Below are 25,176 nucleotides of genomic sequence, written 5' to 3'. Positions count from 1 at the left end.
ATGTGGTAAAAATATAAATCACCTAGAGAGCTGGTCTTACTGATTTTCCAAATCTCATTATGAATTAATCTTTTATGAAATCTTTTGAAAAATAAGTATTAACAATAATAGTATAGGTAGTTCATTTGTTATCAAGTTATTTATTTTTATATTTTAATTTCTGTTAAGATGTGTACAATGTAGTGATAAATCAATTTAAATATAGCTACCTTTTGATAAATTCATGATGAGAATCTTATTATGTGTGCTAAAGATATGCCGGTGGTGACACTTTTTCATATAAGATTTTTTAAAGGCCTCAAATGTGTATTGCTTCTCATTCCTTTAGTGATTATTGAAGTAAAGGGCAAATGGACAACCTTAGTAATTACAGACCTTGGAATTACTTACTACATTCTGAAAATATATACCCTAGGAGTGACTGAGGAGAGCCCTGCTTGACCTTCCAGTGCTCTTTTATGAAAGTGGAAATTTGAAAGAGAGATTACTTCTGTATCTTTTTCCATCAAGTTTTACTACATTTGAAAATAATTTTTTCCTTTTCTGTTTTCTCCACTCACACTTTTGAATTTCAGGTATTTTTTGCTTTAATGAAAGGAATGGAAAGAATTAACAAATGAAAAGCTTTCTTCCCCCCCTAAAAATAATAGAAATAAATACTAGAAAAATACAAGCTACTGGAAGGCTGTAACATATGAGCAAGAAGGTATCTGCATTATTTCAAGTCATGATATATTTGTCTAATTTTCTTTATTAGTGATAAAATGTTTTATTTTTGAATATATTTCTTCCTGAAGAAAATAATTTTATTCTAATATATTTTCCATCTGATTATCAGGTACCTTTTCCATTATCTCACTTTATATTCTGAAAACCTTCAGAAGTGGAAGAGAGGACATGATTTGGCATCTGAGAATAAATGCCTTGATATGTTTTTTAAATATTGGAAAAAAGTGACTGAAAAGTAAAGACAGGTTTTGAAATAATTTATTTCCAGAAATATTGGCAGCTTAATCTCTAGTCTCAAATGAACAATATGGTGGTGTTTTTTTGTGTGTGTATTTCCACTGGAGACAGTTTAACAATATTGTTTCCCTGCTTTACTAGAAAAATTAGCATTGGATAGATTGATAATAACAGTTTTAATAAATTCAGATCATCACCTCAGGATATAATAACCTGATTTGTGTTGATGTATTAAACAAAGAAATACACTAGGAAACAGAAACTTAGCAAGTTTTACATATCAGTCATAAAATACTGCAGAGTAGTTTTTAATTTATTCTTGCCTTTATTAATACTTTCATTCCCATTCTTTCTTTCATTTACTGATCCTTAACTATATTAGAATCCAAGATCAGTACTAAGCATACAAAATTTATTAAGACAAAGTCCTTGAGATCAAGGAACTCATAAGTAAACTGCAAAGCAATGGGATAACTGCCAGGCACAGTAATTTTCACAAGGAGCTGGGGAAGTTTAGCAGACAGAAGAGAAGGAAGAACACAGAAAATGTTTCAGAGAAAATCCCGTAGAATCAGATCTTGAAGACTGAGTAGAGATTACCATCAAAGAGGCGAGAGGTTGAGGGCTGGGAAGAAGTAGCACCCTTGACAGTTTATAAACATTTCAAAATCTGCAGAAGTTTTATTGTCACTGGAATATCAAAAGCAGAGAACTGCTAAGAGGTAAGTCCTACTAAGGAATTTGGGCTTGACTTCCATAGACAATTGGATCCCAGAAGCATTATAAGTGAGAATTACAGTCAGCTTTGTATTTCTGAAATTTAGGTGGCTGTGGTACAGAGGAATAATTTTGAGAGAAAATATAAGTAATACTGAAGTTGTAGAAAAAAGTAAAATAATATAGAAATTGAATAGGAAAAGGCATCTATGTATCCTTCCTCAGTTTCTGACTTGAGTTTTTAGGACATGACTTTACCATTAACCAAATTAGGTGGAATAAAAAGAGGGAGGAAAAAGCTTTCAAAAAAAACTCTTTGAAATACTGATTCTTACCAATATTTATTAATTACCTCACATGTGTGATACCATATTGTGCACAAGAATACAACAGGATATAAGCAACATACTTGATTTTTAAATTTTTTTAGCCTAGAAGGAAAGTAGCACACAATTTAGTATGCAAAATTTCAGAATAGACATGATTGCTTCCAAATGAGACTTACAGGTAGTGAACTCTAAGTATGTTCAGAGAATGAGCAGATTGCACTTACCTTGAGAGGCTGAAACATTAATAAAGAGAGTCCGTAGATGAGGAGAGGAAAAGAGTCTGAGCAAATGGATTCTGCATTCAAGCAGAAGTCTTGAATAGTGGACAGAGGCAGTATCCAAGAAAATAATTACACATTTTTATATAGGTGAGATATCAATAGGTTTGATAAGATTAGTGTAACAACGTATAGATTGTATTTCGTACAGTCAGCTAGAAGCAGGAACACCATTTTGATTATTAAAATAGCACAAATAGGAGACTTATTGTATGTTGAGCTGCGTTGACATTTTTTTCTTTTAAAGGGTAATGATGCTTTCAGGATTCAAAGGACCTTATCTTAATAGAGTAAAAGAAATGACAGTTAATAATTTACTTTTGCCAATGTGGTAACTCCAGCCCTTCCCCAAATAATTTTTCTGTCGATTTTTAGGAGCAAACTTATTTCCACTTGTATTTAAGGAAAAACGATAAGAAGTATGGCATACAGGTTTTGACATTTCTGGGAAAAAAAAATTATGTAACTGTGACATTTAGAAATTGAAGGTACCTTGGAGATTATGTTATTTAGAGCTTAATTTTACAAATAGCAATCAGGGGCTTTAAATACTTGTCAAAGATCAAAGAATGAATTAGAGGCAGATTTGGGAATGAAATGAAACTGTTCCCTGTCTAATCTTCTACTTTACCAATTTAGATTTGGGGGGAAAGAGATAGAAATAAAGGAAAAAGAAAGCAAGACATGAAGACTTTCAAATAATTGGAAGTATTCAGAAGCATAAGTTTAAATTTGAAGATGATGAATAAATAATAATCCTTCTGGCCCTTGAACTCGGGATGAATTTGCCCTGAACCCCAACCCTATTCTAGTGCAGGAATTTAAAATGCTGCCTAAGATTCCCATTAATTGTCATGAGAAGAAGGCAGGAGTGATAAATACTCATGTTCTCTCTTTTTTTTTAAAATTTTATTTCTGGAGGGGGATAATTAGGTTATGTATTTACTGTAATAGGATTGAACCCAAGATCTCTTGCGTGCTAAGCACACGCTCCATCGCTGAGTCATACCCTTCCCCGACACTCATGTTCTCTTAACCTCCCTTGCCTCCTGTCTTCTGTTACCTCTTCTGTCCCGTATTGATCTGGATGTGACATTCATTCCCTTCTTTGTCCCTCTCCAAAAAAAAAAAAAAAAAAAAAAAATCACAAAAATTATAATGATCATTGTAGATTTTATTGAAAAACTGAAGGTAGTAGTAGATCTCACTGGCAAACATCAAAACAAATAACAGTAGAATTTAGATGTTGCTCCTCCTCTTTAGCTTCCTTTCCCACAGACTGCCCCAGTCTTCGCTCCTTCCTTCCCCCATCCATCTGGCTTTGCTCTTTATTTTATTCTCCTTTCTGGTTCTCCAGAACAGCGAGCATTCTGTGCCAGACCTCAGCCTCCTCCTTCGAAGCCTTGCCGGCAGCTTATAGAGGCCCTGGCGAGGACGGCTGCTCCCTGGGCTGCTTTCTGCTGCTGTCCTTCATCTTACTTCTAAACCAGTGAAAACATTGACTGGTTCAACCACTTCAGACAGACATAGTAATGAATGTCTGTATTATAAAAGTGCTAGGAAACAGAACTACAGAAATGAAAAAGGCCCCTGATCTCAAACAGAATAATAAAAAAAGATTTCTAATTTATAAATTGTCTTTCAACTTATTTAACCAAAGAATTTACATGCATTTAATAGCACAGGATCAAATCTAAAGATAATGAAGAAATAGGAATATTTTTGCTCCTGAAACCTAGATGACCCTGGACTTAAGTCCTCTTCCAGTATAGCAATTTAAAAATGCTGTCTAATGTCAATTAATTTTTTTTTTTTTTACTACATCTCCTAAGAATCCCATGGATTAGATATGGGAGGTGGAATGGCTGATCAAGCTCCTCCACCTTAAGTTCTGAGGTTGGAATTCTTACCTATTCAATGACTAAGGTTTCACTTTTGAGAAAAGAAATATTCTAAAAACAACACCCTGTACCACTCTTTCCCTAACTTCAATTTTTAAAAGGAAACTAAAACCCTGGTAGAGTTAATGACTGTTTCACTTACGCCAGTTATTCAAATATGCATTTCTATTATATCTTTCCCAGAGAACTGATAAGTATAAAACACAGAAAAATTATAGCCGCTCATTTTAGTTACTGAAGGGCCTACTATGCATTTTTGTTTTTATGTCTCCTCAATTTTTTAAACATTATGATGAAGTTCAATTAAAAGTAAAATCTTGTTGGACTGTTTTTTAGAAGAACCTTCCTTCTCAGAGCTTATTTGAGCATTGATTGATCTCATCTGGTACCCCAGCAGCTGCATTAGGGAATTCCTTGATTTACTGAATAAAGTTTTGATTAATAACATGCATTTACTATTTAACATTCAAGAATCTCTTTACAGTGTCTAAATTTCAGGTTTCAAACTTCAGCATGAGACTATGTTACTTAAAGGTATGCATTTTGGGGTATAGAGATTTCACATATTAATGAGTGGACCCATGTCAGGACATTAACTGTACAGACACAATGTGGACATTTTCTGTGGCGGATTTTCAGAAAGAAAAGTGATAGAATTAAGGAATACTGAATTCTTACTACAACCAGATTCTTTTATATCCTATTTAGGAAAAATCTAACCCAAATTGTAAGACATTACTATTTTTATTTGTATCTGTAGAAATTGAAGTTTGGAGAGATTAAATAACTTGTTCAAGGTCATTTAAATGAAATGAAGGAACTGGGATTGCTTTGCAAATTGGCTAACTTCAAAGTTCATAAAAAACCTGAACTCCAAAATTCTAGCCTCATCAGTAAGGTATTTAATTTCTCTGATTAGAGATTCATCATCTTTCAGCTGTAAACCACCTATTATCTGCTTATATTAAAAAATACCTGTGAGGAAACAAATGAGATAATGTATGTAAAACTAATATTTCGAAGCATAGAGGTATTTTTGCTTTGCTTCTGTGTATATTACTGACCACAGTTTCTTCTGCACAAAGCCAATAACCCCATAAAATATTAGTTGACATTAACTGCGGTAGAATTCATGCAGCTGGTGGCTGGAAAGATGCCACATTTCACAGAATTTATTTTTTCAGTTACTGTAAAGTTGAGAAGAACCTGGGAATACCAGGTATTTTTGGTTTCCTTTTCTTGTCCTGCCTGTTCTGGAGCAAATGACTTCCCAAAGACATACATGGATGTCAGCGAATTGATAACGAGTTAGCTTAGAGTATAGCGTTAGAGTAGACGTAGCCGTACTAGGAAGGATACGTAAATTTACTTTGAATGATGCTTTTAATTTAGGGAGGGGTTGTATTTTATATTAGGCATTTGTAAAGAGTAGCATCCCAGCTTATGTCTAAAACTGTTTTCAAATATAAAGTAGGACCACAATTCATATATATTCTTTTTCCTTTCTAACAAAGAATATGACATCCTTATTCTTTGGTTTTGAGGCTAGAAAGAATGAGATCCAGCTTTTGATCCTGAAGCTTGCCTGCCTCATTTTTCCTGACCATTACAGTAGTCAGCAGTCTGTGTTTTCTCTGTCTTATAACACCGTCTTCACTTTAAGTTATTTGAAATATCTTTTAGCATCTATACCATCAAGCAAAACTGACATTGTACCCTTTTAAACAGCTCTTTTCAACAGCAATTAGCAACAAATATTTATGTAGTCATCAAGTTTAAATATACATTTTGATAAATGCCTATGTTCTGTTCCTTTTTCTATCCTGCTTGCTTTTTGGTTTCCGTGGTTTCTATAACTTAAGATGTGAGAATTCATCACACATTTTTTTTCCCATGAAGTGAGGATGTGTACTTTTGGCACCAAATAAATGTTGAGTAATGGTTAGATTTACGAGGTAAAATATATTATACCCAATTAATTTTGAATTTCAGAGAAACAACAAAAAGAATTTTGTATGTCTCCTGCAAATATTGCATGTTATACTAAAAAATGATTTTATGTGTAACTGAAATTCAAGATTAATTCGGTGTCCTATATTTTTAATTGCTAAGTCTGATAACCCTACCAACAGTCTGAACTTTGTAAAAATTTCCCATTCATAGGAAATGTGTATATGCTATAAGAGTGTGTATCTGGCTCAGATGGCTTTTATTCTTCCTCACTGATTTCCTCTTAAGATTATCATTGTTGCTTATTAATTGTTGTCCTTTTGACTAATTATGGGACAAACGGGAAGAGGATAAGATTAGTTTTCTTATTCTCTGGAACTCTGCAGTTAATTATTTATGTTATTTTATGCAGTTTTTAATTTGGCCCCTTGGATGGTATGATTATACATTTATTTCTTCAAGAATATTTTTTCAATCATCAATAATTTTATATGTTGATACTTAGAATTGAGATTTCTGTCAGCTTTTCATCCTCATTGTAAAGTTAAACTTTTGATAGCAATCTGCTTTCACTTTCACTGATACATTTTGTGCTCAGTTACTATGTGTGCCATTCTGTGTTTGAAAATAAATATTGCTGGGGGTTTTCAGTTATAGTTCTGGTATCTTGTCTGGGAAGTTTTCAAAATTACAGAATAGTAGAAATTAATTTTTGAACTTTGCAGATGGATAACTGTCTTTTCTGGAAATAATAACTTATTTTAAAATGTCAAAGGAGTCTCTCCCTGAGATAAGAACATTTACATCTTGGAATGTTTTTTCAAATGCCACCCCCACCACAATCACAAAATCAGAGTTTTATCTAAAACTGTTACGTTACTTTCAAAGACCTATTTCTAAGAACTGTCCACTCAAAGAAATAAAATATTTTACAAAATATCAAAACAGCAAACTCCTTAAATAATTGCTCTCAATTTGTGATAACAGTTAAATATATAAACAGTATACGCCCTACAGATTCTCTTTAGTAAAGCAAACAAGCGCCAACCAACAACTACTAAAACCCTCTTGTTGTAAGAGGTCAACAAATGTGGATAGCTTTCAGCTGATAAACTATAAACTGAAATCTGTAATCTTAGGAATTTACTGGAGCAGAACCTTATAAATTTACCCTTAGAACCATAATATAGATGAAATCATTCTATAGACCTTGAAAAAATCTCTTCCTCTGTGATTCAAGATCAGAATCTCCATTGCTGTTTTATGCAGAGGAGTCTTCTGGTGAGTCTAGTGTATTTCACTATATATACACTTACTTTTAGGGAATTTACGTGTTAACTCTAATTTCCTAGTGACAATTTTTTCATTGCTTTTTGAATGAATATGTTTTATATTATTCTTCATGATAAGCAAAAGCAGCTTCATTTTGTAGGCATAAAATTTATATTTTTTATTCACGTTGTATTATTGAGCTAAGCATTTTTTAATTTACATTGTATTGTTGAGCTAAGCGTTGAGGTCACTGAGGGAGCAAGCATGACATTCTTACACCAAGATGTTTGAAGAAGTTTAAACAAAAAGAAAATAAAGCTTATTCTGAAGGGAATGATCTTAAAGATTTATATAAAATTACAAAGGGAAAAAAAGAAGTTTTGTTATCATCATCTTTAAAAAATATTTTTGCATTTCATTTTTGGAAAGGAATATTATTTTATTTTGCTCACTTAAATTAGAAAAATCTCTGTAAACCTGGAAAATCAAATGAACTTGATAAATGAAAGTTTATATGGAGTATCATTCAACTGCCTGAATGCATGACCTCTTCAGGTAACTGTGGCCCCATATGAAGTCCATTCTAATGAAATGAATTCAAGCAGTTCATGATTTTAGATTGAGCCTTAATTCCAGAGAGGTCAAAGTCAGGTGCCCTGTTCTCTGCAGTTTGATGATCACTCTAAGCAAAGTTGGGAGCTGTATGTGGGAGAATTGCGAAATGCCCTATAGACCTGTGTCTTTAAGTAATTAATAATATACTCCATCGAAGCACATGGATAACTTCACATTTCCATTCCTGCTCTGCTGTTTGTAGAAAGAATTGAGTGTTGTGACCTACCCCTCCCTCAAATTCTCTTACCTGGGAATTAAGACAAGGGAAGGAAATGGGTCTTTGTTGTGTGATCAGAGGGTGAAAATTCTCACGCAATCTGAACTTTTATAAATAAGATCGTCTTAAAAGGGGTCAACATGGTAGGATTTAGATTTACTCTCCTTGGCCCTTCACTGCCTTGATCTATTTTTCTGTACTTCTGTTTTCAGTTGTCCCATTTATAGAAGATGCATAAAAATAGAAATGAAAACCAATATGTCTATCCATTTGCGTGTTCTAACTACTGGGCTCATGTTACCCTCAGGCACTGAAGGAGCAGTGTTCGGGCACTCTGTGGAGACACCTCACATCAGAGCGGAACCTTCCCAAGACCTCAGGTAAGTCCTGGCATTTATACCTGTGTCATAGTTTCCATCACTGGTGATCATTTTGATATGTAAAGAACTAAAGTAGAAAATATACTATATAACTGTAAAAAAAATTGACCACTCCTGCCTACATGGTAAATAGATAATCACATTTTTGATTAAGTCAAGAAAATGTGAGTTATTATTCTATCCTTTTGTATATTTTTCCCTGACAAACATACAATGGATATAAAATACAGATGTCAGACAGGAGAAGTGTGGGAAAAGAAAAAGAAAAGGCAGTTATAGATGTTGAGAGAAGGACTAATAAAAATAGGGATTCCAGAAATTCTGATATAGACAGTGTAATATAGGGCGTAAAGAAAGGGGAGGCAGAGACTGGGGAAAAGCTATAAATGATTAGGCAGTGTAAAGTAGAGGGAAATACAAGAAGAAATGTAAATACTAATCAGAAAAAGACAGAACTTAATTGCCCGATGGAGGACACCTCAATATAGTATTTAAATGGAGTTAGCTGCCCCCTGACATTGTACTGTTTCTGACAGTCACAGTTTTATTAAAAGCCCTCACTACCCAGAAGATTGTGAGATGACAACATAATAAGGAATCCTCCCTGTATAATCATGGCAACTGTTGATAAAACTTGAAATAATAAAATCTAGTAACTGATCCATTGATGTTCTTAATTCAATAAATAAGCTAAACTGTAGGGCTCAGTGATGTTTTATATAACTTACTGCGGTAATCATTTTGCAGTACACACATATATCAAATCATTATCTTGTATATCTTAAATCAATACCATGTTATATATCAGTAAAAGAAGACATTTTTATAATTAATTTCTGACAAGTAAACTATACATTCTAAAAAGTATTCACCACAGTATCAAAAAAAGACAACCATGTGGATATTAAAAAATAAACCACATATTAAAAATCATTTTAAAGCTGATTCAAAGTATTAACCTAAGAGATAGAGTCCGTGTCTTGGAAAACATAAAAATATTAAGCACAAAAACTCAATTTATTTCATGAAAATCAGGTTCAGCCTTTCCCATTTGGATGAGTGAAAAAATGCTCAAATGAAAATAGAAAAATGAAACTGAAAATTGTTAATTCAAAGAAAAGCCATACTTTTACAACAGTAAATTTTGGAGGCCCTTATAGTTCTAGGATAAAATTTCCTGATGAACTCAGTTTCTCACAAGTTAATTAGCCAGATTCAAACTAGGTAGTTGAATCTGCCTTCTTCCGACAGGTGAAGGTGACCCTCTTCATGTGATCAGGGCATTTTTTTAATAAGACAGAAATAATGATTATTTAGTCTACGCCAAAGTCCCGGGGGCTTAGGAGGGTTGAAGAATGTGTATAAACAGTATCTCATAATGTGTTACAGTCTTGATTTATGGCTTTCTTCTTACTGAGGACTCAACATTTTTGTATAAATTATTTTATCCTTTTCCACCTGACAAAGGCCGTGTTCCCCTAGAACGGGATCTGCGTCTTCCCTGCTTTAGCGCTATAGCAGCCAGCCCTCCCTCTCACATATAATGGCATTATTATAATTTGTTAATTTGAATTCCTGAAACTTAGCAAAGCTGATTAATGAGGATGCTAACTATATTCATGTAATATACGGAATGTGGTAGGATTTGCTGTCGTACTACGAGGACACAAGTGACTAACGTTGATTCCTACTGTTTTTGAGCTGCGTTTTAACATGAATACCAGAGTTTAGTGATTCATTCAATACGGTTTTTAATTACTAAGTTTTAAAATAAACTTTTTTTTGCTTCTAACATTTTAGTAATTATGTACTCATTTTACAATTTTCATTATGAAAAGCCTATTGCCAAAAGAAGAATAAGAATCAACTGCTATTTTAATTGCCTTGCTGACATGTCTCGAAATTCATAAACGTGAATGTGTATTAAATGATAATTAGTCTATAGTGTGTCTGGCTTTTATATTTTGTAATTATTCATCAATTATTTAAACATTGAGCTAAGCTGGGCTTATCTGCTAGTGCTAAAAGCAGATTGGCAGCCTCTAAGATGAGTGGTACTGATCTAAATTCCACAACCTAAACAGAAGCAGAGCACAGTAATGATGGGGGTAGTCAATTATTCATTTGTGTACCGAAGATTAAAAGCAGAGTGTCTGAGAAGATCTTTACAAGTCTTGCTGACAATTTTACTTTCAGGGCAATAAGAAATACTCCTAGTTGACACCAAAGTCTAATCAACAAGGTGACATTGGCTGACACAGTAAATAAAATGTAGTTTGGAGAGTAAGAAGTCATGTTGTCTTTGCTTTTATTTTTGTCAAGAATAAAAGAATTTAGAAATAAACATCTCAAAATGTTTATTATAAAGTATAGGCAATATTTTGGTATGGAAATGTAGTAGATTGCTATCATTTATTTAAAAGCATTTATTAAGCACTCATCAAACATCTTTTGATGTTTTAGCCAAGGTCTGTGCTAGTCTTCATGTACATTTTAAACCTACATATGTAGATTTTCTTTGATTTTTTAAAATATAAGTTGATATTGTTATTCAGTAGGGACTTACTTGTTAAAAGGCTAAACAACAAATAGTAAGGACATCACAGTATATTTGCCTGAAATAGTCCAAGTATGAATGTTCTTTTTTAATTTATTTCTTAAATTAATATATAGCTAAATTACTACAGTTCAGTAGAATTTCTGTACTCTTTGGTGAGAAGTGATGAAATCTGTAGTGTGATACCCACTCTCCAAGGATTGTTTGGATCTGAGTTCTGTTAATGTTCCAAGAATAAGACAAAAATCTAGACTTGGAATCAGTAAAATGAGTTAATATTTAATGATATAATTGGCATCTTAGCATAATTTCCATTATTGTATGCATATCATTTAAAACTGAAATGTTGAGGTTTGCAGACTCCAAATTAATCTCTGGAAACACATAGCTTTAATTTACATCGTTCCTGTGTTCAAGGAAAAGCCAACATTTATTAAGTGTTAAGTATTTTTTGAGACAATTTGTCAATAAAGGGGTAAAATGCTTTGCTACTTATGAGAAAAAAAAATGACAAGACAATGGTATTTTTCTCTTACTTTCTGCTCCTCTCCCATGTCTCCTCTTCTCTCTTGTTTTCCCTTCTTCCCTCTCTTCCTTCCTTTTATTCTTTCATTCTATGTATGTAGAAATGAAGTAGTAAATGTGCATGAGAAGCTGCCTTCACTTTCAATCTTGGGAACAGGGAGCAACAATTGACCTAGGGATCTGTTTGATCCAGTTTTCAGGAGGAGACCATGATGGGTGTGCAAGTGTACAGGGAACAGTACAAATGCAGGGAACAGAAACAATGTGATTTGCAGCTGAAGAATGCTCAAGGTAGCCTAAAGTGATAAGGCAGTAAAAGTGATAAGATAGTATAAGAATATATATTCAGGTCACAGTTTTCATTAGATTTTTTTTTCTTAAAACATTTTTCTGTTGATTTCTCCATTCATTCCATCCTTGGAACAGCGAATAGTGAGTAGCAACTATGTTTCTGGTGCTGTGTTAAATAATTAGCAAGAACAAGGTATATGATACTCAAGTTCTGCTTAAGTTTCCATTTAGTAATTGCATCTTGCAACTTAGTTTAAGAGAAGTCTAAATCATTTTCTCAGAGAATTGAGAATTTTACAGATCTAGACCACTTATTTTCAAATTTGAAAATTGCATAACGTCTTAAAAATAAGATCTTTTTTTGCATTTTTGGTATGTAAACACCCAAACTGAGTTGGTTGGGAAAAACAGGCAGTGGAGTGACTCAAGCTGAGCATTAACCCTTCTCTCTGCTATAATCCCTGGGTACCCACATGAAGACTCGTCAGACACGCATCGCTGTGATTACTATAATGCTATGAAAATGAACACAATTGTAGTTCATTAATTCCATTGACTAATTACATAGAAAGTCACAAGTTTTGCCAATACCTGTGGATTTTATTTTTCAACAAAGCCTTTAGAAAATATTTTGTAATAAAATGCATAGTTTGAAGTATATGCTGTAAACCCTCTGCAGTGGAAGCTTGAGAATTTCCATAGAGAAAAGAAGCAGGACATCACATAACTGCTGACAGTGTGTTGCCAAAAGTCTACTGATTAGATAGTTCTAGAAGAATTTCAGGTTTAGTCTGATTTGAGTTCCGAGTCCTGAGCCCAGGACATTCGATAGGGATTCTAGGCTAATTTGAGAAGGCCAGGGTTTCTAGAGAAAACCAGTACAACCAAAGACTGGCATAGTAACCTATAGCAATTCTTTTTATGATTCCTGGGCTTCAGTCTTGTGTCAAAGGTTTCCCTTTTCTTTTCCAGAACTTTCTAGGTAAAATATGAATTTTTAGAGTGTACATTTCTCAGTGTTGGTGGGATGACTAAGAGATAATCCATGCAAAGTTTTAAATATAGAGTAAGTTCCCAGTACTAACATTAGCTTTTACTATATTATTATAAACATATGGCTAGCTCACTAAAAAAAGAGCAAATCTAATGATGTTTTGCAGTGGATAGAATATTTTTATAGTTAAGGTCCTCTGTAATTTTATTTATTAGGTAACTGAGCTCCAGTAAGGTTAACTGGATTTAAAACTTCTAGTAGAACTCGTGTAGAACCTATGGGCTTCTTATTCAAAATCCCATGTTTAAGTCTTTCATTAGATTGATGTAACTCTTTTGCATAATAATCTTTAATAATAATCGAGTTTATGCCTCAATTTCCCAGACTGCTTCTTGGAAATAACTTGCATTACTTTACAATATGCAGAAACACTTTCAATTTATAGGAAATACTTTTATGTTATCCTGCAGTTTATAATGCAGCTTCTAGTGCCCAGCTTCTAGTAAGAGCCTGGGAAATTATTATTTATAAAATAGTCAGTGAAATACATTATTATCAATCAAACCATTTTGATAAGCTGGGATGGTGGTGATATGATGTCTACCTTTTATGTATTTTAAATTTTGTAACTGTATCTACTTTTTCTATAATGTTCTTTGGATAGAAAATACCACAATCATATACTTACCTGATTTCAAAGCATTTTAAAAAGTGCCTCATTGTGCTTCAATGCAGAGAGGTGACTTTCTTGTTAGAATTCATGGAGATTAACACTGGGAGTTTGGATGAAAGTATAAAGCAAAATTTGCACATCACTTGTAGAAAGTGTGTTTTTTCCCCCCATTCAGCAAGTGATAGGCCTAGAGTCAGTGGGGCTCTGGTAGGTAGTGTGTGCACTTATGTAAATGTAAGTGTACATGTAATTATGGATATTGATATTGGATGATTCAGGTTAATGTATGCATCTTTAAATGCTCACAGTTAATTTATGCTATTCACAATATTGTTAATTTTCTGATTTTTGGTCTCCACTTACATTAGTCATGCTATGAAATTTTTGCTCTCAAAAATGTAGTTTATTTGCTTAGGTTAAATAGTCAGGCAAGCTCGTGAAAAATAGTTTGCAGCTTACTTTAATTTTCATGTTCACAAGAAATATTTGACTACCACAGCATGTGCCTTTGAAAATAGAATTATGAAATCCTCCAAATATTCTAGTAAATTTTTATTACATACTCTTATCTGCACACTCTCCATAATTAAAGTTCCTAGTGTATATTACTCATCTGAATGATGGATACTATGTAAAACAGACAGTTCTATTTTTAATAAAATTTATAACACTTCTTAATGATCACTACATTTAATTTTATCAAGATTAGCAGAGCATACCGTTGAAACCTGTTTAATTCAAAGTCTTAATCACTTTCAGAACTTGAAGGATTTAGCAATACTGTAAAATTGCTATCACTTTTTGTATATTTTAGGTACCCCTTGATAAGTTTTATATGTGTGTGTGTGTGTGTGTGTATCTCAGATGTATATTGTCTTAGAGCACAAAATTAGCTGCACAATAAAGGAAAATATTCCTGTGAAACTTAAATTTACATGTTTTGCCTCCATCGCACTGAATATCAGAACTAAGCCCCAGTCTGTTCAGTTCTCTTATTTTTCCCCGGGGTTACATCACTGTAGCAAGGGGCCTCCACTGCCAAAGCACTTGGGGGTGACATTTGGTCATTGGTAGCCTCGATCCAATTGGCATTTGCGGAGATGTTCTCCTTCTTACTGTCACTTCGTCTTCATTCACTGCAGGCCACTCCTCCTCTCTTCTTTGAGAATCTTCTGGTCTCTTGTCCTCTTATCCCGAACTATCCCTCTCTCCTCAAACCTCTAACACTTAAAGATCTCACAACCTAGGACTTGGCCTCAGGTGTCAGGACACAGAGAGCCATTCAAGACCAATACTGTTCATTTCTCTCCGCATCTTCTCTTGCCTGTGAATCAAGAAAACCATTCTCCAACTAGTGAAATAAACAACAGGGTCTCACGGATGTTGGTTTTCTTCTTTGTTTTGTTTATGTGCTGAGTCACTTTCAACACAGTACATGGCTAGGGTTTTTTCCAACTTAAAATGTCTATAACATTAGTAAACTTTAAAGATCTTTGACAGCTTATCTGCTCTATTATCCACCATTCGTGGCAAGGATGGTCGTTAGTGAATGGGGGAATGGCGCTGGGTTCAAGGAAATAGGACGGAAAAAATCCTATTAATATTTTAAAATACTTCTCTACCACATACTTATTTCCCTTAATCCGTTTAAGAAACTTCTTAAAATCCTATTTAAAAAACCGTAATTGTTAATTTAGAGATGACGAACTGAGGTTTATTGCTGCAGGCTGACTTTCCTGAACCCAGGGCTAGCCAGCTCTCCATCTTTACTGGCCTCTTTGAATAGGAATCCTCTAAGTCAGTGGTGGCAAAACACACTATGGCAACACTGGAAATGGATACCTGAGGTCTAAAATGAAGATGAAGATAATAAACACTTTAAATTAAGTAACTGATAAAGATGAGAACAGAAAAACTCAAAAGCCCAGAAATACTTGGTATATTTTAATGCTCTAGTCCCAAATGTCAAACATGGTAGAAGTATAGTATAAAAAATGTACACATTTACTATTTTAAATATTACATATATTATATATATATATATTACTGTCAAAATATGAGTAGTAACTCCAAGCCTTTATCCTTAGAAACTAAGCCGTATCAATTATTTGATAAGTGTGTTTTTCCTCCCACTTACAAGTTCATCAAGTTGTGCTTTCTTGAATATCAGATTCATATTTAATTCATTTTAATTAGGTTCTTATCTGACTTCTGTTTGATACAATCATACCCAAATCTATATAATTACATTTAATGTAATGGATAATTAACAAATGGAAATAGTAATGGTCACAGATGTGCTATTCAGGATGGTATATATTTGGGGATGTATCAGAGGAAATCAATTATAAGTATATATTTTAACACTCAGCTCTTGAAATTTAGATACTGTGGGCAAAGTGTAAGGATTATGATGAAAAAGATTATGGGTAATTTTTTTTTAAGTTTTCAAACGTTCTGTGAAAACATGTGATTTGTGTTTTTTAAAAAACCCAAAACATATTTCTTTAAAATATATATATTCAAAACCTGACCCCTCCAGGGACTTTATGAAGATGTCCAAGAGGTCCATAGAGATGAAAGTTTCAAAGTTGTGTTAATGAAAAAAGAAAATTTTAAGTGTCGAAATCACTTCTTCTAATGGCTGGCTCTAGTCCTTCAATATCACTTCCAGGTCTTTAAGTTCGGCTGTACTACTGAGAGAGCTCATCTTCAGACCATTTGACGTGGTTCTCTCTGCAAAACAGCTCCGGATCTATAGCCTAAGAGGAAACTAGTTGCTCTGGATGATGGTGAACGTGAGCCTGAGGGAAGTCTTGTCCTAAAGTCCTTGGTCAAGAGGGGCACGGGCAGTTGCAGCCTCAGAGCAAAGCTATTCTCCAAAACAATCAACCAGATACAATCTCTGATCACACTAAGTGCTTTTTGCGACTGTATCCTTGTTTCCATATTCTGCCTTCTTTTACTCTATCTCTGGTTTTATACTTGGAGATAATTTTTTAAATGCCTCCCAACTATCTTTTTTGCAGGCACAACTCTCTAAAACATTTGAGTATCACCCCTCATTTAATTTTTCTTTCTCAGACTAATGTCATTCATTCTGTGGACGTTTTCCTGGGCCAGTAGAGGTCAGTTAATGTTGGAAATGCCTTATGTCTTCATTTTAATTAATTCCTAAAATTGTAAGAGTCCATTGAGAATTTTCGAGTTTACAAAATTGTGACTGTGCAATATTTGGAAGATGGCAGTATTAATCATCTTCATTAAAATTCTCATCTTTTCAAGACAGTGTTCCCAAAAGACTGGCCCCCGTCCCTGACTAGTCAAGGAATTAAGAGACCGGGTCTTGGAGCTTAGAAGATAAGAGGCAGCTTTATTGCTTTGCCAGGCAAAAGGGACTCGTAGCAGGCTAGTGCCTTCAAAACTGTGAACCCATCTTAGGGTTGGGGCTTAGTGATTATATAGTGAACAAACTGGAGGAGTAAAAGCAGTATCAGTCAACAAGAATCTCTGGTAAAGCTTCCTCTTAAGTCTGGGTGAATCTGTCTGGCATCATGGGACCATCTGGTGGTCTGGAGGGGCATCAGCCTGTGATCTTCTTTATCTGATCAGACTCATCAGGCACCAGGAGGGACTTCAGAGGGTCTGGTTATTCTCCTGGGGTGGTTGTCCGGTGACTCCCTTCCTAGGGGAATGACTTACAATCCAAGCATGATTGTAAATTTCAATTGCCAGAATAAGGTAAAACAAACAGGAAAACTAGTAACTCTGCCTCTAACTCTAATTATAACGATGGGCCTGGGGCTGGGGACAGTGTCTGGTCAGTCAGATTTGCTGACTCTTTTAAAAGCAGACGGCAAGTATAAGGCCAGGAGTTAGCCTAAGCGCAGCCATTTTATTATTTCTCTTTCAATAAGATTCAGTTTATTGAGGGCTACTTATATGCTAACTTTGTAGAGATTTATTTCTTAAAACTCCATCACTAATATTGAAAATATGTAAAAGATTTAAACTAGGAAACTTACCATGACCTACTTTCCACGTGCATTGTGAAGGGAAACAACACAACTGTTACTAAATCGTTATACAAATGAGAGTAAATGACTGATGCTAACAAAGAGTTTCATAAAGAGCCAAAAAATAGAAGGCAATCAAAAATCAATTCTAAAACTCATTTTGTTGTTGTTGTTGTTTTGAAATGGCAAGGATTTGTATTTGTGCCTGCCTGTATGTTTTAGTTGACTAATGTAACCTTTGAGTCCATCTTATTTTTTTTTTCTTTTTACTATTAAGGATTTTTTTTTCTCCTTAGGCTTGAATCACCAACCAGGTCCTTGATAATGGAAGCTCCTCGGGGGGTCCAGGTGAGTGCTGCAGCTGGAGACTTCAAGGCCGCCTGCAGGAAGGAGCTCCATTTACAGTCCACAGAGGGGGAGGTGAGTGCTGAGTGTGGACGCTGGCCCTTTACTGCTGAGGACGCGTCTTCTCAAATTGTATGCACGTGGGTCCAGGAGAAACGGAAAGAACTGCTTCCGAAGAGAGCTGAAATTATGAAAATATTAATATTTCTTGAGTATGCAACTGGGTAAACCTAATGTTATTTTCTTAAGTCAGAGCTCCGTTTATTTTTTACTGAAAGATACTCACTCACAAATTAATTCTAAGTGGGACATCTAGGTTCCTGTACTTACAAAATTGACAGATAAACATAATGAATGTTAAGAAAATATCCAGAAAGAAATCAGTATTCATTTTCTTAGTTCTATATGGTCTTCAAGTTTTTCCAGAAAGTACTTTGAAAGTTTGTTTCAGTAGAAAGAGTGTCTCTATTTTTCTAAAAAAGCTTTACTATTTTGCCCAGTTATTTCTTAAATAAGGAGGTCCATGCCAATATTTTTCTTCCAAGTTACTTTATTTCACCCAAGAATCTTTTTAAAGTCTGTCGTCATTTCTTTAAAGATCATGTGCTCTCTCTCACTGCTTATTTAAAGACCCCTTTGTCCTTGGCCTTCCACTCCTGCACTGGAACCGGATAGGCACGTCTTTATTTTGTCTGTGTTACTTGCTATCTACGTTGTGACTGTTGTGTCTGCAGAATCGTATTTTGTCCATTCTGGGAAATTCCTGAGTGTTATGTCTTCAGATATTCCCACTCCCCTTTTTTCTCTGTGACCTTTTGCAGAATCTCTGAAGAAATGGATGTCTTTTCATTCTCTTACCTTCCAGATCGTTTAGCCTTTCCCTCCTCATTTCTATCTCATGGGTAATACACTCTGTGCCTCTCTGCACCTGTTTTATTCAGATCTACACACCCAGCTTCCTCCTCAGTATCTGATCTCTTCTTCAGTCCCTACACCAGGCTTTTAATTCTAGTAATTGTGCTGTTCATCTGTTCATCACTAGGATTCTCATCTGTTGTTTTTTTTTTCCCCAAATCTGCCTGAACATCTTGGTAGTCGCTCTCTTGTTTGCTTGTTTGTTTTTAATTCTACCTTCATTTATTTCAAAGCCTTATGCATAGTAGATAGTCTATTCTGCATCCTTTACCACAATTCCCAAAGTCCTTGAAGGTCTAAATCTGTTTTGTTGCTGTTTCCACCAGTTAATTCCCTTAATATTTCCTTCCTTCGTGTGCTTATTATTATTATTATTTTTATGAGTTTACAAAGGTCAAGCTGAGACGAAAAAACACTGGAAGGATGATTTGAGACAGACGCTCTGGAGCATTCCCTGCGACTTCAGATATAAAGATGAGGGCACACATCAATCAAATCAAAACAAGGAGGTGCACTTCTTACCTCCGTGCCATTATTTCAGTTGTTGATTCCAGATAAACTTGCAATACACATTTTGCTTCCTTCTTATAAACAAATTTATTGCCAGGATCATATGAGCAAACTAGTAGATATGACAGCTTAACTAATCTAGAAATATGCTTTATAATACTTAAAACATATATTCATATTACCTTTCAGGATTTCTTCCCACTGCCATTGCACACTATAATACTTTGTCTGCCACAGCAAGAGAGAACTCTTTCTTAAATAGCTCACATCTTATTTAAAGAGTTGTTTTTATCATGCTAATCATTTCATTCAAATTATTCATAATGAATTATCCCATAATAAATATTGGTGGTTATTAATCTCCATTCTGCTCCTATTTAGTCACCGCTTTACTTACGTTCTTTTATTCAAAGTATCAGTAGAATCCTTGGATTCAATTACAGATTAGCATTGTGAATTTAGTATTATGTTGTAAAAAGTCATAACCAAAGGTTTTCAGCTGTGGCCATTTTTTAAAATATTAATAAAATAAAGATACAAAAAAGCACAATGCTTTCTATTAGAATAAAATAGCATGCAATTTTTCTGGGGAGAAGTATGAAATGAAGTAAAGAGGAAGATTTTATATCATTGACTATGCCACAGAAAAGCAGATCCACCAATTGTTCAGCAGTATCGAAAAAATACAAGGCCTCTGCCCTTTGATAGTGTTTAAATTACTTAAGATTAGAATAAAAACACTATTGAAGTAACCAAAATAGGTAAGAATGAAACTGCACACAAAAGTCTGCACTGCAGAAGATTCAGTCATTCCAGACATAGAACTACAAGCAGTTTCAAATTCACCTCTGAGAACATGAATCACAATGTAGGTGGAACACTGAAAGTGTTATAATATGCAATGCAATAACTAAGTAACATACTGTTACAAGATCACAGAGGAAGAAGAAAACAATTTTTATTTTGCAGACTGATAAAAGATTTGCTACCACACTGGTAGGTCTGATTTCAACAGGTCAGAATGGAAGAAATGCATTCTTGGTGGAAAGGGGACAATGGGCCATGTTAAAAGCTTACGGGTGTAATTTGAAGGCCCAGGAAGAGTTTCAGAATAAATGGATTTATAGGGCAATATGGAATGCAAATATCAATTTTAGAAGTTGGAAAGTGAGCAGTGTCATAGTTACTACCTGAAGCAGAAAAGAACAAGCTATGAGCAAGTCCATCCAAGCTGCAGAAACCTGGTGAAGTTGAGCAAAGGGCTTGGGAAGAATCAATACATAACGCCCCTGTTTACCGCAGGGCTTACTTTTCTATCTCAAACCATAAAGATATCATTTTCTCTCTATTCTATTTTCTTTTTCTTTATTTTATTTTTTTTAACAAAAGGCCATCATTTATTCATTCATCCTTCTGTGGGTAGATGCTACACCTGTGAAGCTAACTTTCAAAATTCAGCATTTGATTTTATAAATGTCACTGGAATTAGACTGTTTATAACCATAGTTCTTCTTTTTCTCTCTCCTTGATTTAGTCCTCTTTTATTTATTTATTTTTGTTTTATATTATATTATTATTGAGGTAAAAGTGGTGTCTAACATTATATAAGTTTCAGGTGTATTCCATTACACTTTGACATCTGTATACATTACAAAGGGATCACCGCCAGCGGTCTAGTTATCTTCTATCACCATAAATTGACCTCCTTTTTCTCCTTTTAAAGGCCATGTTCATTTTAATTTACCAGCTAATAAAATCTACTTCCCATATGGGTGCAGTGACAGTGTGGGTCTCAGACGTGCATGGAATTAAGCATTGTCATATAGATAAATGTCGTCTAGAGCAGCCCCTAACTAGAGAGGAGGGTGGGGGCACTGCTGGCTAAGCTGAAGCAGCCACACCGTCAGTTTCAAGGCTGATCCTCCATAGCTGGGCTTGCCTTCCAGAGCTGTCACCTGCATGCCCTGCCTGTATAAAAACAGCCCCTCTCCACACTTACTCAGACAGGACTTCGATGAGGACAAATGTGTAAAACAGAACAAAAAAAAAGAGTATTCTCTGGTTCTCCTGTCAATTTAGAGATGCCTTTAGGCAGTAATTAGCTATATAAGGATAGAATCTAGACACAGCTAGAGACGGCTATTTCTTTGCTCATTCAAATTCATGATCCAGTTTTCCTTTGGAACATTCCTCGAGTTTGTCAGAACATAACGATCTCTGTCCCTGAAAGTGTGGAGTCCATGATTTGGAATAAGTGAAATAATTTTGCCAGTTAGAAGATTTAGCAACATAGGTATTGAGTAGAGGTAATATATTTCATGGAGACGTCAAACTGGTTATGTCTATAATCACCAGTTGCTAATTGTGCACTTTATGTATCTACTTGGTGTAGACTGTGAGTCAACATGGTTTTATGAGCTCTTTAAAAAATTAGATCAGAGAGTAAGTTTTTTTAATTGAAATATAGTTGATTTACAATGTTGTGTTAGTTTCTGGTGTACGGCATAGTGATTCAGTTATACATACATACTTTTTCATGTACTTTTTCATTATAGGTTATTTCAAACTATTGAATATAGTTCCCTGTGCTATACAGTTGGGCCTTGTTGTTTATGTTTTATATATAGTAGTTTGTATCCGCTAATTACAAACTCCTAATTTATTCCTCCTCCCTGCTAGAAAGTAAATTTTAAAAAATTAATTGCCCACCCCTTCAGCAATGGCATCTCCATTAACATCCTTATTTCTTTGTATATTCTTAAGACTAGGCATGATTAAGAAGTTAAATTAAGAGACTGTCAAAATCATTCATTTTCTGCGGTGTTTGAATACCTGAGCTGGCCCCGTAAGCAGATTGTACAACGTTGCTTTTCAGATGGACAGCATTCTGTCCCAATGCACCGTTGTCTCAAAGGAGAAGGCGGCGGCCGAGCGTTTGGTCTATACCTTAGGAGTCAGTTTGTTGGTTGGTTGCCAAGTCGTCTTTCTTGTTTTTATAGTACGCAGTAAAGCTCGCAATAATATAGGATGCCAAAGTAAATTAAAATGCAGTTTCTTTCTCCCTAGATATTTTTGAATGCGGATACAATCCGGCTGGGAAACCTGCCGACGGGCTCTTTTTCCTCGTCTTCCCCCAGCTCCTCCAGCTCCCGGCAGACGGTGTACGAACTGTGCGTCTGCCCCAATGGCAAACTTTACCTGTCTCCGGCCGGGGTCGGGTCCACTTGTCAGTCCAGTAGCAGCATCTGCTTGTGGAGCTGAAGTGACTGATTTCTCCTCACACCAGAATAGCCTTTTGTTCCTGTCCGTCTGCTTCACAGTTCTGCTCCGTTTCCCTCGTGATCAGTCCAGAGCTTCTCCAAACGGTCCACAGAGCAACTCCTTCCCATGTAAGCAGGGATGTGCGCCACCCTCTCCGTGATTTACCGGACTGCTCAACACGGAGAGTGAGGGCCAGAACAGTGGGAAAACCATCTTTGGAAGGAAAACTGGATCATAACTCTTGCTCAGAAGGGAGGATAACATAGGTGCCTTTGCTACATGAAGTGAAGCACACAGTTTTAGATTTTTGCAGGACCTGGATATGGACTGCACATGTATACATTACATAGATGAAATTCGCAGTATCTGATGGCAGGATGAAATGGTTAACCCTGTAAGAAAACTAATTCTACAGTCTGAAAGCACAATTTTCCATTCATCTTTTTGGATGTCAACTTTTATCCCAAAATTTTAAAATTTTAAAGCATTATGTAATGCTTGCTTTACTAAAAATTAAATTCAGTACATGGTTTTTAACAAAAGACAAGACAGAATCCCACCCTGAGTTTTATTTGTTTCTTTAAACTAACAATGTGTTGTTACTCTTTGTCTACTAAGTCTAGAATTTTGTACATTAGGTAATTTTGAAAGCTCTCAGCAATATAATCTTTACAGAATTAACAAAATGCCATTATACCGTCATCTGTTAGATCTGAATGGCCTTATATAAGTATTTACTTGGCTACTGCATGTGACGTATTTGCTTTTAACAAAACATCTAATTTACTGCAATACAAGGTAGGATTAAGAGGGACATACTGATGGTGTGGAAATCATAGTTTTTTTTTTTTTTAATTCACATGCTATCCTATCCTTTACACCTAGGTTCCAATAGTACAATTTTTGTTTGCTTCATTCACTTTATACTTGACTCGGACTGCTAAAATTCATACATCCTCTAAATAAATAAAAACTACTGTGATGCCTAATGCTGAGAATGAATTCAATTTCCATTGAAATACCATCTACAGAATTGTATCTATGTATTTTTATTAGTAATTAAAACTTAAGGATGATAGAAATTAAATTAAAAATCCCTGTTTAAACAGTAAAATATACAAATGTTTAAAAATATGTTGAAAATGTGTTTACTCCATTAGATTCATATTTTAAGGAATTTTTAGTCACATTTCCTTTCAGCTCTTAACATTTAGTTACTTTTATTAGACTGTTCAGCTACCCTGACATCAGAAAGCATAGTTCTTCCCATCCTCCGCTGTTTATTTTTGTAAAGTAGCTCCTAATCACTCACTCAAGAATACTGTAGATTTGTTTATCACAACACTCCTTAACTCAAATTCTTGAAACTTAGAGAATCCAAGAATATAAAATTGTATTAAATATTTCCTATTTTGGGAAGATGACGTGATTACTGTAAGGTAAGTCCTTAATTTTCCCATGTCAATCCATCTTTTTCTCCCCCATACACATGGTAACAGGTGTGTGGAGGTTTCATTTTGGGAGTCCATGACTGTAGAACCTTTGGAGTGCAGGACTTTACAGCACAGATGAAGGGGAAGATTGGAATTTGGACAAATTTGGACCAAGTAGGAACTATGAGTAATGCAAGCAGCAAAGTGAACCATTTGCCCAGAATTATCCTGTTTGGATAACCTATCAAATACCTGGAACAGCTCTATTTCACTAAATATATTCTGTACTCAGCAGAAAAGTCAGAAAGCTAGTGCAGTTTTATTACTTTTGAAATAGAACAATTGACTTGTGCTTGGGGATTATTATATACAAATTCGAGTCAATATTGGAGTAAGAATTAAGGTATGCAATTGCTTAAAAATGTCATATCCTAACACAGGAGTTTAATTTATTTAAGTTAAAACATTCAAATTTAGTATGAGAAATTCTTAGATTGGTTTTTGCATAACACAAAGTGTAACAAGAAATTTTGAGAAATTATGAGTGCTAATCACTGTATTATGGACTTTTTAGGAAAACACTGTGTATTAATTTGAGACACATTCAAGTTCTAAACATCCCTAAATTAAAACAATTAGCAATTTTCTTAGTCAAATGGGAACAGTTCTTCTGATTAGTGATTAGCCCTGTTTCTAATCTCAGCTCTGTACTAATCAGTGAGCTGATTTCAGCAGTCTGGGAATATCTCCAGGCTTCAGTGCATTCAACTTTACAACAATAGTATTGAATCAAATGGTCTCTTGAGATTCCTTCCAGCTCTAACACATTTTAATTCCAAGAGTGACTAGTATAGAAGTTGGAAGGGGTCATCAAAATTTTAAACTATATGTCATGAGAGGAGAAAAGATAAAAAGTGTAAAAACCAATTCCAGCAAGGGGCTATCAAGTATTGAATTCACATGTATTTTGAAATGTTATAAACACAATTCAAAAAAATGTATAAGATTTAGACAATGTCTAGACGATGTAA

General features: G+C 34.7%; 1 protein-coding gene across 2 annotated transcripts in view; it reads left to right on the top strand.

Annotated features, from left to right (window-relative positions):
* SGCZ (sarcoglycan zeta) overlaps positions 1 to 22,786 on the top strand; it is a 680,068-nt gene extending 657,282 nt beyond the window's left edge. The window contains exons 6-8 of one of the 2 annotated variants that reach the window (XM_032468647.1): positions 8,553 to 8,625; positions 17,978 to 18,101; positions 22,518 to 22,786. In XM_032468647.1, coding sequence (XP_032324538.1) covers positions 8,553 to 8,625; positions 17,978 to 18,101; positions 22,518 to 22,712 — 392 coding nt within the window. In that variant the 3' untranslated portion in view covers positions 22,713 to 22,786. The remainder of the gene's footprint in view (positions 1 to 8,552; positions 8,626 to 17,977; positions 18,102 to 22,517) is intronic. The other variant, XM_032468646.1, reaches the window with a different exon arrangement.
* The last annotated feature ends 2,390 nt before the right edge of the window (positions 22,787 to 25,176 follow it).

Source organism: Camelus ferus, chromosome 26 (assembly GCF_009834535.1).
Source record: "Camelus ferus isolate YT-003-E chromosome 26, BCGSAC_Cfer_1.0, whole genome shotgun sequence".
Classification (NCBI taxonomy): Eukaryota; Metazoa; Chordata; class Mammalia; order Artiodactyla; family Camelidae; genus Camelus; species Camelus ferus.
The sequence above is the reverse complement of the archived record's forward strand: the minus strand, read 5'-3'. Positions and strand labels throughout refer to the sequence as shown.